Source organism: Mytilus edulis, chromosome 11, assembly GCF_963676685.1.
Source record: "Mytilus edulis chromosome 11, xbMytEdul2.2, whole genome shotgun sequence".
In the NCBI taxonomy this organism is placed as follows: domain Eukaryota; kingdom Metazoa; phylum Mollusca; class Bivalvia; order Mytilida; family Mytilidae; genus Mytilus; species Mytilus edulis.
Genome location: NC_092354.1, coordinates 40,599,030 through 40,616,528, shown reverse-complemented (window position 1 = coordinate 40,616,528; position 17,499 = coordinate 40,599,030). Strand labels below are relative to the sequence as shown.

At 32.0% G+C, this 17,499-nt stretch overlaps 1 protein-coding gene across 1 annotated transcript; it reads left to right on the top strand.

Moving 5' to 3' along the window:
* Positions 1 to 1,897: 1,897 nt before the first annotated feature.
* Positions 1,898 to 9,899, top strand: LOC139494258 (ficolin-2-like). The gene is made up of 5 exons (XM_071282427.1): positions 1,898 to 2,225; positions 3,497 to 3,621; positions 6,141 to 6,237; positions 7,966 to 8,130; positions 9,611 to 9,899. Exons 1-5 carry the CDS (start codon positions 1,898 to 1,900, stop codon positions 9,880 to 9,882), a joined length of 987 nt encoding a protein of 328 aa, XP_071138528.1. The 3' UTR covers positions 9,883 to 9,899.
* Positions 9,900 to 17,499: the final 7,600 nt, after the last annotated feature.

The following is a 17,499-nucleotide window of genomic DNA, read 5'->3' as shown; positions in this document are numbered from 1 at the left end:
ATGGAGTTGTAAACTTGGCCTGTCATGATATAGATAACAAAAACAATCTACGTCCATACACTTCATATAGTCTTTTATCCCGTAGTCCCATTAATTCTAATGTCAATACATAAGCAGTGCACTACATTTGATATATGTTAAAGGTAGACGTATAATGAGGGGATAGGACTTTTATTGGTACTCCTGGATCGGGTGTTTTTAAGCTTGGGATTTCGAAATTGAACCTTTCGGGATCCGGGAATTCATTTTTCGAATTTTGGGATGTAGGGATTTATTTATTTTTTAAATTTGGGACCTCAAAATTTCGTGTTTTTACGCCCGCGATTTCGGGATCAGAATCCCTTCTGTCCCATCTCTATAATTGGAGGTATGTAATATGAATATTGCCTACTTTGTCCAACTCTTTATTGCATGTACACGTGTAAGTGGAGCCTAGGGTATTACTTTCGGGGCACCTGGTATCACCCCCGGTTTTTGATCGGGTTCGTATTGCTCAGGCTTAAGTTTTCTATGTTGTATTTTGTGTACTATTGTTTGTCTGTCGGACTTTACCTTTCTATCCGAGACGTTGTCAGATTATTTCGACTTATGAGTTTGAATATTCCTGTGGCTCCTTTCGCCTCTCCTCAAATATCAGCTGAGTTTTATATTTTCCAATCACGATAAAATGAACATAAAGAATATACATACAGTGTATCCTGTCTTATCCGACAAAATGTCTTTTTTCATTTTTAGCAATGGCGTTATCAGTTTATTTTCGATTTATAAGTTTGGCTGTCCCTCTGGTATCTTTTTTTTCCTCTTTTACACTTTCAGGAAGAGTTTTTTTTACCTTCAGGTGACAGAAACATATTAACCTTCCACTTTTATAGCAAACAAATCCTTCTTCCAAGAAAATAGCCCATTACACTGTAAAACAACTATTGGACATATGATCTCAACTTAAATACAATAGTTATCATAAAATTACTGTGTGAAGAAATACTTTCTTTGTTTGCGACATTTTACAATGAACTCATGTATGCGAGTTACCAATCAATTATTTTCATTTTGATCAGTCTTTTTTCTAACTTGATAAATATCAATATTTCGATACGTTTAATTTAGTGTCTAATCTTGAAATTTCCATTTTGATATTTCACTATTTATGTACACACTGTTTCTGTTTTCAAACAATATGGAAAAAAAGAAATATCGGTTGAAAACAACTTCCTACCAAAAGTAACTAATAAAAAGTCCTGTTTATCTTATACGTTGTATACTGCAATCAAAATCAAGCCATAACGCGATGGGGCCCTTCTTTTCTATATTCTTTAATCTTTTTATTCCATTTTTCAATATGTTTTATATTTTATGCTCCTTCTTCTCTATTCCTTACATGTGTGGACCCCGTTATTAAGTATTCGTTACTTTGGGGCCAATTTATCTCTATTCTTTATTTGTTTGACTTGTATTCTCTTCTCTGTTTACCCCCAATCTAGACCCTGTAACATAATTTGTGTTTTATTGGCTGATTGGCGGAATTTGCTCCTCTCACTTGTAATATTTTGTGTTTTATTGGCTGATTGGTTAACTTTTACTCCTCCCACTTGTAATAATATGTTCAAACTAGCATGTAAGATAACTTAACACTTGTTTTCTGTTGTCTACTGTAACCTATGAACGTATTTTGTTGTCAGTTCAGAGTGGATCAGGACATTTTAGACTATATGTTATGAAACATCTTTAAGCATTTAATGCATGAACTTATTTCAATTTCAAATATTTTTCGTGAAAATTTACGAATTCTAAGGAATATGTTTTAGATAATATATTTCTTCTATTATTTCAGGTAAAAAATGTTATAATTGTGAATCGTTTATCAAAAGTAACTCATCGCTAAATAATATTTAATAGTATGACGACACACATGTTTAGCACACTATATTGGTCTTTGATAAGACTTGTGATTTGCGGCCAGCTTTATTTGATATATGCTGAGATTCAAAAGGGAAAGTTACTGACGTACAACAACATCAATATTTCATCATCTGGAAGTCCTACAGAAGTATATACAGAAGATAGGTCTCTCGTGGAATGTAGCCGACGGATTCTCAATGATGATAGCATTTGTGTCGCAAGTTATGATACAGTAACGGATATGTGTATGATGTATACCTTGTGTTTCTCTCCGTTAATCGATGTTTCAAAAACAGACACCTTTCTGGTACACAGAGACTATTCAGGTTTGTTTTAAAATGAACATTTTTTTATTATTTAAAATTATAATTACCCCTTTCTCATATTTTAGATCCCGAATTTCGTGTTTTCAAATATATTACAATAATATCTCTTTAGGTGGTATTTAGTAACGGTGAATTGTGACATGATCGTTTAAGTTCTGTAAATGTTTTTTCTTACAATTATATTTTGGAAAAATTAGAAATCTGCCCACATAACTTGACTTCAACCTCGCAGTATAAACATTTAACATACATAATAAAAACACATAATTTTCGGTTAAACTGTTGGTTTTTGTTGTCTCATATACAAGGCGTTGCCAGTCTTTCTGATAAGCCAACGATTAAAATCATTCAAAATCTTTCAATGATCTTACTTAAACTTCATTCCGGGTTATGTTTCCGTCAGCACAAGGGGGAGAATTAGGTGTTACTTTTGTTTATCCGTACGTCCGAACGTCGCAAAATCAATTTCTGTTCCTTAACTTTGTTTTCCAAAACCAATTGCTATGGAACCTATACACAATGCTTATCAACACAAAGCAAAGATCAAGTCGTTTTTCAGTCATGTCCCTTATTGACGTTACATGCAAGCAGGGGCATCATCTGTTTTGAATGGACACATTCTCCATTATTTTTTATTAGTACTTCTATTACTATAAATTCTGCTGTAGTATATAGTTAGAGCCTTGGTATAATAATTAAATGAAAACAAGAGAGAACTTTGCACAGCCGAACAATTCACCTACCATTATTTGAAGGATTTAGGCTTTTTATATTCACTTCCTTTTGACTTGACGATTATGATTGCATATTTCGATAAATAAATATTGTATGTGAATAATTTCAGGAACATTCCCCTATTCTTGTCAAAACACAAATTGAAGAATTGTTGATATATTTTACCAGCAATAATAAAAAAAAATACATTGAAAAGAACGATATACAGTGGCGGAAATAATGATAAGCGACCTGAAAATGTTTTCTGTTCTTAGTCAATGTACACATAAGTACACAAATGTAATGTTTCTCCTTAAACAGATGTTGAAATGTGAATGGTTATTGCAAATGCAGAGTAAATACAATATATTCACATATATGCAAATATAAGAGCACATGAAAAGTTATGACTCAGCAAAATTTGATTCAGTTTTTGATGTCTTCAAAACAATAAAATATTCATGTTGTTAAAAACATTAACATATGGTTATCTTTATACGAAAATATAAAACTGACATATATTAGGATCATTAATATTATGAGATATTTTTCAATAGTTCTACGCCCACGTGACTGCGGTGACATCCACCCAGGAAGTTTATCAGGGGTATATACTATTTACCCAGCAGATGAACAGTTTGATGTCTACTGTGACATGGATACAGCTGGACCGGGATGGACTGTAATTATTACTAATATTTATTCTTAAATAATTTAATTTACGATGTAACGCAACTTCTGATTGGCTGATGTCGTTTTGTTCACCATATGGTGGACTGTAATTATAAATATTAAAATTGAGAATGGAAATGGGGAATGTGACAACAACCCGACCAAAGAATAAACAACAATAGATGGTCACTAATAGGTCTTTAATGCAGCGAGAAATTCCCGCACTCGGAGGCCCTTCAGCTGGCTCCTAAATAAATATATATACTAGTTCAGTGATAATTAAACTCTAAATTATAGACAAGAAACTAAGATTAAAAATAATACAAGATTAACCAAGGCCAGAGGCTCCTGGTTTATTCTTTTATGACATTTATTCTTAAGTAAACAAAGATGGAAGATACATTATGGACATTCAAAACTCATATATCGACGAAAAACTGGCAACGCCATGATACAAATGAAAAGATGAAAAAGGTGCAAAACAAAATCACATACAAAACTGGATTTATCAACATGAATCCCTCTAAGCTCGGCCGAACTCAAGTTCTCTGGTGGGGATCTAGCCGGAGGGGTGTAACATAAGATATGAATTCTGTGCAGAAACACAATAATCTGTAATATGTTCGCCCGAGACATATTGTTTAGTGTGCCAAAAAATAAAACGTGTTACTTAGTGTCTCATTTTATTCGTACTTACTTCATTATCTCAATACTGCAGTAAATGCTTGTTCTTTGAAGTTCAACAACAACCATTCCATTCATGTACCTGTTTTTGTATTGTTATGAGTTACAATTTATGACAAAAATAAGCAAAGACCCATCGAAACAACATCTGATAAACAAATTTAATAATACTTTTAGATATTTGGATGATATTTTGGCTCTCAATAATGACGACTTCAGTATGTATATTAATGAAATTTATCCTGTTGAACTTACTTTAAATAAAGCTAATACTAACAATGACCACTGCTCTTTTCTCGATCTTGATATCTATATCACTAATGGAAAGCTGAATACTAAAATTTATGATAAAAGGGATGATTTTTCATTTCCTATCGTTAATTATCCGTTTTTAGATGGTGACGTTCCCTTGTCACCATCTTACGGTGTTTATATATCTCAACTTGTACGATTCGCTCGTGTATGTAACAATGTTTTAGATTTTAACGAGAGAAATTTATGTATTACTGAAAAATTATTACACCAGGGTTTTCGATATCACAAACTAGTCAAAACATTTACTAAATTTTATCATCGGTATAAAGACATCATTCGTAAATATAGCTCAACATGCAGACTTCTAATACGTTCAGGTATTTCACATCCAATTTTTTATGGAAATATTCTTTATAAAGCACAAAGGTGTCAGTATTCACCTCAGAAACTTACAAAACCTTTGAATAGACTTATTAAGAAGGGATATAATTACGATACTGTTGTCAAGTCATTAAAGATTGCATATTTTGGCGTTAATATTGAGTCACTGATAAAGTCTTTGCATTGGAAATAAACACATTTATTCTAAAAACAGTTGTTGGCATGACACGGGTTATGTTCTTCTCATATATGTTATGATGGTATGATACTAAACCCCTAACGGGAAGGATTGTGCCTGATGTTCATTGATGAAATCATAATCTTTCAGTCAGTTTAATTGAAGTCTGGAGCTGGCATGTCAGTTAACTGCTAGTAGTCTGTTGTTATTTATGTATTATTGTCATTTTGTTTATTTTCTTTGGTTACATCTTCTGACATCAGACTCGGACTTCTCTTAAACTGAATTGTAATGTGCGTATTGTTATGCGTTTACTTTTCTTCATTGGTTAGAGGTATAGGGGGAGGGTTGAGATCTCACAAACATGTTTAACAACGCCGCATTTTTGCGCCTGTCCCAAGTCAGGAGCCTCTGGCCTTTGTTAGTCTTGTATTATTTTAATTTTAGTTTCTTGTGTACAATTTGGAAATTAGTATGGCGTTCATTATCACTGGACTTGTATATATTTGTTTAGGGGCCAGCTGAAGGACGCCTCCGGGTGCGGGAATTTCTCGCTACATTGAAGACCTGTTGGTGACCCTCTGCTGTTGTTTTTTTATTTGGTCGGGTTGTTGTCTCTTTGACACATTCCCCATTTCCATTCTCAATTTTATAATATTTGATACATCCTACATCTTTTCAGACAGGAATATACTTATATTTTCTTAAATCAAAAAACTTCCTTACACCAAAACTGCTCCAACAGATGTATGTTGAATAACTACTCAAATTTTCATTTGACACTGTGAATTTATCATCTTTGTCCTATTCCTGATAGTGACACTTTTGCCGAGTGTGGTGTCATATTGTAGGTGCTACGTGGATACCAGGCGATGATTACTCCTTCGACACGACTAGCCTCGGGCATTTTGTGAGTTCCTGCGGTTCCCCAAGATTTGTCTGTAACTATAATTTGTCTTCTAAATCGTTTTATTATTCTTATCTTTAAATACTGTTGCTGTAATTTATTTACTACTTATTCATATTAATAGGTTTTCCAAAGGAGAACAGATGGAACGATCGACTTTTACCAGGGATGGTATGAGTTTGAGATTGGATTCGGAAATTTGGAATCAGAATTTTGGTTGGGTAATTTTCTTCTTAATATCTCCCTAAAAGTTAGTTTTTTTTAACTTTCCATTCATCGTTGTTTGTAAGAAAATTATGAAATTTCGGCAGAGTCTTAAAAAACAACATTAACCTTTTATTTCATTTCAATATTTATTAACTTTCCAAAGTCCAATTTTCTTAGAATTCAGATAATATATTTGATCTGCCTTTAATTTTCAAATATGTTTGCCTCGAGCATCACTTAGTCGACATATTCATCCTATCACATAACACTTGGTACCGTTTATGTAATTATATAGCTAGATGTGTAACCCTAAACAACATTTCTTTCAAATGTTTCTCAAGTTTGATTCAATTGGTAAAAATTTCAAAACGCTTTAAGCATGATACTCTTATAATTATTTTATGGTTTAACCCCTTTAAAAATAAAGGTCGTGTTGTACGTAGTTTAATTTATTTACGTTGTCCAAGGAATACAAGAAAATTCCTTCAAACTACACGACAACGTCGTTTCTGTCAATATGACGTTATACAATTACTGGATGACAAGTATCTTACAAAATAAGTTTTGAATACTATCTAAGAAGTAAATAGATGTATTTTCTTTATTTTGTTTTGAAAATTTCTGTATACATATTCTAATGGGTGATAAATAAGTGCCTAGCGCGGTCTGACGGCAAGGAACATATACGCCGATAACGCTGCAGGACGGTTACCCATAATCGGTTGAATTAAACAAACTTAATTTAATTATTTATTTGTTAAAACATGTTATGTAATTCATAAACGTTACTGTTAGTTACACCATACAAAATGCATACGGTTATTTCATACTCGTCAACGTTTGTATAAGGTTTTAGATTTTCACAGGTTCTGGCCCCACGAATCACTGTAGAAATATTAATTGTCTACATGATCATATGGTGCAGTGAAATTCGTACCATTTTAAAGTTAATATGAGGATTTGGAAGGAGTTGACGGAATAGAGAATAATGAACAAAAAGTGCAAAATAATGGGCTAGAAAACAGATAAAAAAGAAAGTTAAACCAAAAAATAAAGCATGGAGAAAAATGGGGTGCTTATTCACAAAGAATAGAGAATCTAAAAAATTAAAGAAAATGAAATGAAGGACTCCCCATTCAGACCCTCTATTGTGTGTTTATTGATTCACAATTCACAAACTACAACATTTACAAATCAACATATCTCAATATCCGACGTATTAAGTGTCAAAATTTATTTTTAATCAAATCCTTCACTTAAAGAGCTATTGTATACTGCATGTGCTTGAATCGTTTCTAATGTTGGTATTCCACAATTTCGATTGGTAATGAACATTGGGGAGCTCGTTTTGCTTTGCTTCACGCCGATCTCATTACATAACCCCTATATTCAGCTAATGTTTACATCTCGTTATATTACTACACCACTGTCCCAAGTCAGACCAGGGATGAGTGCTCATACATATGATTAGCTTCGCCACATTTATATGGGCGTGTCCCAAATTATGAGCTCGTAATGTTATAGTGAGCGTTTTTTGTTGTTTCCAAAATTGTTGTTCATTTATTGTGTTATGCATAAAAGATCGTTAGTTTAAACTTTTAACGTTTTCTTTATAAAGCCACACAATGTGTTTCCGTGAACATATTTTCACAGAATAGTCCAGAATTCATATCACTTGGTAGGAATATGTTAAGATGCGTGATCAGTTTTTGTTAATTGCATTGTATTTCATTGTCGAACAGGAAATAAATACATACACCTTCTTACATCTACTGGAAAGAAAAAACTTTATATCTATCTTGAGGATTTTGAAGGAAATTCGAGATATGCAGAGTACAGTGACTTCAGTATAGGAGATGCCACAACGAATTATACTTTGAATGTTGACGCATACAGTGGAACTGCAGGTGAACATTAAATTATAAGTGTTTGAAGTCCGAAATTATAAGTATGTATTTGCAGGGGTGAGGGGGTGATGCATGTATAGTTGTATATATAAATGCTTTCCCTGTCGACAAACCCGGTCTCGCTTCTTTTGGAGTTGATTGGATAATCTCAGCTTTTGTTTTGGATTTGATTTGATAATCTCAGCTTTTGTTTTGGATTTGATTTGATAATCTCAGCTTTTGTTTTGGATTTGATTGGATAATCTCAAGCTTTTGTTTTGGATTTGATTGGATAATCTCAGCTTTTGTTTTCTTTATTGTTTTGTCTCTTCCTGGTCGATTTGTGAACTTTGAATATTGATAACCTCCGACTTTTTAATGATACTGGGTACGTTTTGTACTTTATAAGGCATTACTCTCAAGTTAAATAAAACGTTCGGTCAGAATGTCTTAAATGTGATGTAATATTGAATCCTGTATGAATGGCTTTAACGTTTTTCTTTCTCCTAGACAAAAAGGTTCAATCGACGTGTTTTTCTAAATATTAAAACTTCAATAATGATGCTGAAACCCTTTATTACACAAGACGACATTCAAATGAACAAAATATCACTTTATCATAGACCGGTTCTACAACAAACGATATTTTATTGCCGGGAAACATGCACGATGATCTTTTTATACTCTGGAAGCAATTTATAAGAGCTGTCTTCTGATATAGTGTTTAAAAATTATATCTTTTATATAATAAAGAAGACGTGGTATATTTAATAATGTGACATTTAAATTTGTTTACTTTCACATAATGATGATTTTCTCTGTATGATCCATACAAAATGTGTTATTTTTCCTACAACCTCGGTGACTTATCATTATATTGTATTATTTTAACATACTTTTTTGCAAAGTAAGAAGAAATCATTGTTCGCTTATACTCCGATATCAAAACTTAATTCAACAACAGGATTCTGGTATTATTATTGTTGATACAAAACACTTTATCAACAACAACAAAATCTTTGCTATTAGCAATCCAAAATGGTTATGATAAAAATTTCTGTAATCTAATAAGTACTTTCGCATATATATATATTTAAATGTGTACAACAAAAAACACATGAGAATTACTCGCAGTTATATGAGATAAGTACATTCGAATTGCCTTTATTTTAAACGATTTTTGTTAATATGTCAAATTAATTAGTATTTATATTCATTGGTATTTTTACATGCACAGGAGATAGTCTCACAATATGGCCGACTGATGAATTTTGGGTACATGCGTGACGTCATTGGAAAACTATGTTTATGTCAAATTAATTAGTATTCATATTCATTTGTGTTTTTTTCTTGTGTTTTACATGTACAGGAGATAGTCTCACAATATGGCCGACTGATGAATTGTGGGTACATGCGTGACGCCATTGGAAAACTATGTATATGTCAAATTAATTAGTATTTATATTCATTTGTGTTTTTTTCTTGTCTTTTACATGTACAGGAGATAGTCTTATGAAACCTGGTGATAGAAACCAAAACGGTATGATGTTTTCCACTAAAGATAGAGATAACGATAGATATCCTGACTACGACTGCGCACAAAAGTATAAGGGGGCGTGGTGGCACAATATGTGTCATTGGGCAAATTTGAATGGAGCATATTTAGGTGGACCTCATTCATCATTTGCAGATGGTATCGAATGGTATACATGGAAAGGATATCGATATTCGCTGAAGTCTACTAAAATGATGTTTAAAGGAAACTATCAATGACGGTGTTTCATCTTTCCTTTTAAAGTCTACAAGGACAATTAGCATAAAACGTTTCTAAAAACAAAGAATTTAGTGGTATTTGCAAAATAGACATATTATCACATATTTTATGATTTTCTTTATTTAATTTGAAATAGGTTACCCAGTTTTCAACATCAACCGACCGTTTCCTATTTTAAATCTGCTTTTCGAATACATTGTTCACGACTTTCTTTTGGATACAAATAAAAAAAACATATTAATATATCTCCTTATAAAAGAATTTAAGATTTAGAAAGTAGAGATGACATTAAAAGACCTCCAAGAAAAAGCGGATGGTCAAGATCCCCCATAATGTTATATACATAACACCCTTAAATATTAGTTACAACTTTTCATTAAACTTTTACTAAATAACAAAACAAAACATGAAAGATATCCGAAACTATCGCTGTAATTATAACACCACATCAAGAGCACGATATTGAGCAAGATTTGATGCTGAGATCAACCCTGGTTTCTGTTGGGGTTTGTGTTTCTCAGTCTTTAGTTTTTAATGTTGTGTTTTGTATACTGTGGTTTGTCTTTTGTTTGTTTGGGTTTTTTTTTGTTATGCGATTTACAACCTTTTTTGTAGCTTTTAATAAAAAAGAAGTCACCTCATATTATTGTTTCACTGTTTATGTATATATATAATTAACTTTGTTTTGTACTTAAAAAAAAATTCAATTATTGTACATTGTTGGTTTACCAGACAGGCAGTGCTAAATACATGTTCTGCCAAAAAATGTTGTTTTATATTTTTGCGTTTAAAAATCGAAATATGTCGCGAAAAAAAACTAAAACTAAACTGAATCAAACGAACCTATACTAGATGCATAAGGTCCTAATGAATAAAATCATTTAATATAGCTAATATGCGTAACATTTTCATGGATTTGTATGTGTCTCTTGACAACATGAATAAACGTTATATTATGACAACATTAATAATTCTTAAATTAGTATGTAATGCATTGCATGTAAACAATAAAATTTATCTAAATCAGCCGTTATTTACTTAACACGCCTAAGTCCAGCACATAACTATTACCTCTTACTTTTCATAGTTTCATATGGTAAAATAATGAAAAGAATACTGGTTCTGATGTCGCTAAGAATTAAAAGCTCTGAAACAAAATGCTGTCGTCTGACGTATTATGTGTTCTTTTATCGTCAGATATTAATAACACCATCTCAGATACACAGTCAGATAATCGCACAAATGGTAATAGCATTTATAATATCTTACCTTCTATATATTTCTAAGAATATGATTGGTTGAGAGCAACCTCGTGAAGACCGTGTATCATCATTATTAGGTTAGTAATGTTCGATATTAGGCACGAATAGTAATAGCAATTATAATATATTACTTCCTATACATCTCTAGGAATATGATTGGTTGAGAGTAACCTCTTAGAGACCGTGTATAATCCATTTTAGGTGAGTAAGTTTCCTTCGATATTAGGCACAAATGGTAATAGCAATTATGATATTTGCATTAGTCGACGTATAATTCAATTACTAGACATTTTGGACCATGATATTGTTTGATAACTCTGAATAAAAACTGTTTCCTTTCTAAATGTAAAATTTAAAACTGGAAAAACTATCACAATTTGATATTTTATCTTCACCAGCAGCAACCATTTTTTGAGTTGTAAGGTAACAAATCCTATGTACGGATTGAATATAACCTTTACGGGTGAAAATATGTCGGTGAAGGGAAAAGGAAGACATACAAATGTATGTTTTATTGGAGTGTGTATCATCGAAAAATGATACGACACAGGCTTAAAAGTCCTCATCTTTTGTCGCCCCTAACTGACGAAAAGGAGGACGACTAGACTAGAGAACTTAGATGTTCGACATCATATTAGTAAAATGACAAAATTGATTGTAAAGGTATTTTATCTAGTCCTTTCTACAGTTGAGAGAATGTGAAATTTATGATCCTCACGCTCCCACAGCTCTGACGGAGCGTCGTTTTACCACAGAACACCACAGAATACAACAGAATACCACAAAATACTACAGAACGCCACATAATTCAACAAAATACCACAGAACACCACAGAATACCACATAATACAACAGAATACCCCAAAACACCAAAGAACACCACAGAATACCACAAAATACCACAAATTACCACAGAACAAAACAGAATACCATTAAATACAACAGAACACCAAAAAAATACCACAGATATATTAAAAAACAATACAACTAATAAAATGAACCACAGAACCTTAAAATTACTTTGCCTCCCTTGTATAGTTTAAAGATATCTCCCTTATATAATATTTAGTTATCTCCCTTGTATAATAGAAGGCTATCCCCCCTGAATAATAACGTATACAACTTAATTAGAATATTTCTTGTGATATCATAGCTATTATAATATTCTACAATTATTTGTATTTGGCACTTTGGTTGGTATTTATAAGACAAAAGTAAGATTGTTAAAATGTTTAATTTATATTCATTTATTTTACGCTTGTAGCCTTCAGCTTTGTTTCAATTTTTTTTCATCAGCCAATAGAAAAGAACGTGAATCAACTTCAACAAAAATTAACTATTGTCATTTAAAAGGTAATTAGAATATGTTATCCCTGTTGTAAATCCTTTTTTAACTGATGAAAACAGATGAGGATAATATATATGTAAGGCAAGTGTCTTGATTTTCTTTCTTTCTATAGTATGCATTTCTTGTATTTAATATGAGATCTTATGATAGGTATGAATTACAGTAGGCGAGTGTAATATTTGAAAAAGACGTCTAGTTAAGGACTTTAATGCACCCACCTAACACACGGCTAATTTCTTTTTTAAATGAAAGAATAATGATTTAACTTTGATTTTTGCCCGGTCGTCACAAAATCGTACGGTGCAGTTTTTGTAAAATAAACGTTTATTTCAGAAATAAGTTGAAAATTATAAAATTACGACATGTTTTTCAAGCAAAGGAAATTAGTCGTATCTCTTCTTTTAGACAGAATAATTAAGTGAAATAGATTCTTAAAATAATGAAAAACAATATTTACAACTGTAAGTCCGCATGCATTTGCATTCCTTCTAAATATTTGACATTTTGTACGAAAATTTTTCATAATCCTGACCTTTTCGGATCTACAATTAAATTTTTATTAAATGCTTTTGCACTCTATCCGTTTTAGAACACACCAATTACTCACCAGTTATCGTTTTTTCATTCAAAGTCAAGACTTTATCTCTACATTTCTTAAAATCACGAATTTCTGTAATTTTATGATGTTGGGTAAAATCACTATAGTTTCCGGAAACCCTTATCTATTTCGTTATCGTTTTTTTACTGAATATATTAGTCGATTTCCGTGTACTTAATAGTGCTATTAGAGTACGATAAATCATATTTAAACGGTTCTTTTTCTATCTTTAACTTCAGTGTAGCTTAAATAGATATAAAATCGTCCGAAATTAAGATCAAATCAAAGTAAAACATAGTTTTTGAGTTCTGTAGAATTCACCCCTTTCTAAATAAGGAATCGTATCGGAAAATTGTAGAAAATCTTCCGAGTCGTGTCAAATTTTCACAGTCCAGTTCACAATGAAACCCTTTCTATGCTAAAAAGCAAAACCTATCCATTGATTGACACAGATGTATAGTCTGTCATGTATTTACTACATAGAAACTATGTAGTTAAACACTTAAATGAAGATACAGTTGTATTGACGCAGTGGGAAAACGAAAAGATGAAGTTTACAGAAGACTGGTCGATGAATATGAAAAAAATGAAAACATCCCATTTGAAAATACAAAATATCATAAGAGTAGCTATAAATATTTCAAAAGTAAGCACAACCTATCATCTTCTGTTTTGTCTGTACAATGACTTTGTACTACATGACTGTACCAATTCTACCGACCAGTCTCTTCTAATATATCAACGAGGGCAGAAGATCTACAACTCATTCTGATTTGTCTCGGTTTGTATATTTTGCAAATATAAAGTATAAAGCTTATAAGCAAGTTACACAACTTCATAAGGTATCCTCTGAGGAGCAAACTCAAGCTGTATTGAGTGTTACTACATATATCCCCTACAATGATCTGATTTGCAAAATAACTCATGATAATTATACTATTAAATATTTATACTGGTATCGAGCTTGCATCGCTAAATATTTGCTACAAAATTTGAAAATTTGATCTGAGCAGTGACTGCGAAACTGGTTGCAAGCACTTTATGCAGCTACTAGTATTTTACGGAAGAAGATATAGGGTAAAGTTGTAATCCAATCAGATGAATATCCATTATCTAAAAACATTTCACTGGATTATTCAATTGAAATTATGCCACCTGCTTTAAACACATTTCTGTATTGTCTTTTGGATGATGGCGCATCTGCGGCAGTTGATAAAGCATACGATATTCCTATTGACAAAGTTCTTAGATGTATGGCTTTAGTAGACTGTATATTATCTATAAATATTTTACTCTTTTTCATTTAGGCTTATCATTACAAATGCACCGAATTTATGGACATCTTTGATAATTATTAACAAGTTTGACTGATCAGGAGATAAGAAAAATTGAAAATGGGGCATACATTCTACATGGCATTATTTTTCTTCTGGGGGTCAAAATTTTATCCAAGATAATGTCGATCTAACTACAGAAACAATAAAAGTTCTCCGTATGACTTTGGTTGGCTAAAAGGCAACATCGGACCGGTATGATGTCATCCAACTTTCTACAAGATTTGATCTGTTTACGCATTGGTTTAGGTATAGGGGGAGGGTTGAGATTTCCAAAAAACATGTTAAACCCCGTCGAAATTTTGCGCCTGTCCTAAGTCAGGAGCCTCTGGCCTTTCTTAGTTTTGTATGATTTTTTATTTTAATTTCTTGAGTATATTTAGAAGCTTAGTATGACGTCCATTATCATTTCAAACTAGTACATTTTTGTTTAGGGGGCCAGCGGAAGAACGCCTCCGGTTTTGGGAGCTTCTTGCTGCATTGATGACCCATTGGTGGTCTTCGGCCGTTGCTTGCTTTTTAAACGGGTTGGTGTCTCTTTGACAAATCCTTCATGTCCATTCCCAATTTTTAATTCAATCTGTATATAGTAGATCTTGTGTCCGCTTTGAGCAAAACCTATGCTGTACTGATATATGCCCATGCCAAGGAAGTTGTCTTTGTATGGATATGTTGACCGATAAGAATGATGAGATTACAAGTTAAAATGAAACTATAATATTCCGATATCGCAATATTCCCACACCTAAATGGTCCAACATCCCATTGGTCCGAGGTTTCGATCATTTAGGTTATACGCTAACGGTATTTAAACATAAGAAAGCCAAATAAAAGGTTCAATATTAAGATAACCTTATCCTCCGTTTGAAGCGGTGAAACAAGATATAAAAAAAGTAATACTTAGTGCCATAGTAGCCGAACGTCATCACTAAAAAAAAAGTACAAACTACTTTGTCAAGTATTGTTTGATTAATTAGATATCTCAAGATACACGGCGGCCGACTAAAGTAAAATCAAACACAGTTTGACGTACAACGAGTGATCATATTTTCCTTGTGATGTTTTATATTAAAATTGTCAATTTGTTGATATAAATATACTAGTAGCACTTTACTCATTTTAGTAATGTTAGTTAGTACTCTTATCATATCTGATTTAGTGACGTAAATGAAATTGCGGTATGATCCAGACTCAACATATTGCACTACAATAATATAAAAATCTGCCTATGGTTGTCTGATCTTGAAGCGGTTGGCAGGCTTTCAAACTAACAGGAGACCATACGCTTCCTCAATTTTAATGTACAGCTCATCATGGGACTTTTCTGAACAATTAAAAATACGTCATATGTTATATTTTCCCCATGCTTCAAATATTTTGTTTCGAATTATTTATATCAAATTTGCAGTTATGTTTGTAAATACGTGCATCAAATGATCTGGAGGTATTATAAGATTTAGATAATGCAAGGGCGACTACAGATACATTTGTGTGACTTAATGGTTGATTTTCAAAGACTCCGAGAAAAAAACATTACGTAACATGCGTTACCGTTAAAATCAACCAAAATTAATTAATACTGTGATTGAAATATATTTTCCCAACAATAATACAGTATTCCTATAAAAATGTTTCGTTTTTGCATTTGTTTTGACTCGATTTTTCTACTGGAAGTATCCGTGAATTGAAATTGCACCCATGACCTTTGACCTCGATTTAAAAAAAAAATGCACCATAATTTCTTTTGACGACCGTGATATTTAGAAAGTACACATTTTTAGCTTTCCAGTGATATATAATTTAGCCGCGTGTTAGGTAGGTGCATTAAAAATGTAAATTTGGCTCTCATATCACTCGCCTACAGGTGTTTAGTAGCAATTTAATACTTTAAGCAATTTCGACCCATTTTAACATACCGCTTTTCTTCGTGATGCCTCTTTAAATGACATTCTTTTATTCGACATTAAAAGACCTCCGAGTAAAAACGTCATGTCAGGATCCGCCATTATCTTATGTATTTATTTCATTCATTTTTACAGACACATATGTATAAGTAAACAGTTGTCTTTTCCTGAAAATTACTTTTCTCTTATATCTCATGTAAAGGAATCTGAAATTTCCTTGTTTTGGTTTTTATTTGTTGATCTTCTAAGAAAGATAAGCGCAGTCCTTGTGTGGTATTCATTTTATGTAATGTGCAATTGTATTTGAAGTAGCCGTTGTTTAATGCTCTTCAACTTTGTATTTGTTTGGCTTTTGAGCTATTTTGATCTGAGCGTCACTGATGGGTCTTATGTAGACGAAACGCGCGTCTGGCGTTTAAAATTATAATCCTGGTACTTATGGTAACTATTCTCATTCATCTTATAGTTCTGCAAAAATAATAATATAATTTTATACATTATAATCATAGGCTCCATTGCTATATATGCATAATATCTATTACTTCAATCATTGTACTTGATTTATATGTTCTTTATGGTCCTTGTTATTAATATTTGGAAAATAAATATTCTCACTCTGATTCTAATACAAAAAGAAAACTTCAATCTTATCAAATGTGAGTAAGCCTAATAGCCTATAAGCAGTTGTTAGTAAAACCAATAGTAAACTTACATGTTTGTTTGAAAATATATAATTGCCATATTTGTTTACTTTCTTGACAAATTATTTAATCTAAACTGATTAGCAATTAACCTTTAACTAGCTTTAATATCACTACATGTGACTATAAAGTAATTTGTCACTAATATTATAATATTTGAATGCTTACATTATGCTGACTTCCTACATGTCAAGTCACTGAGAAGAAGTAGAAAAATCGAGTGAATAAACATCTGCAAAAGACAAATAAAAATGCATAGTCAAAACTTTTAAATCAATAAACACGTCAATAGTTTTTAAACCATGTAAGACATAGGCAATGAAGGAGATATTGTCTTAAAAATCAAATACTATTAGTTATTTTATTTGTATGAAACTTATATATTTACATCAATGAAGAATGACAACTTTGTATGTAAATTTTATCAATAGTCTAATATATAGTATATCTAATTTGTTTGTCCATGGAT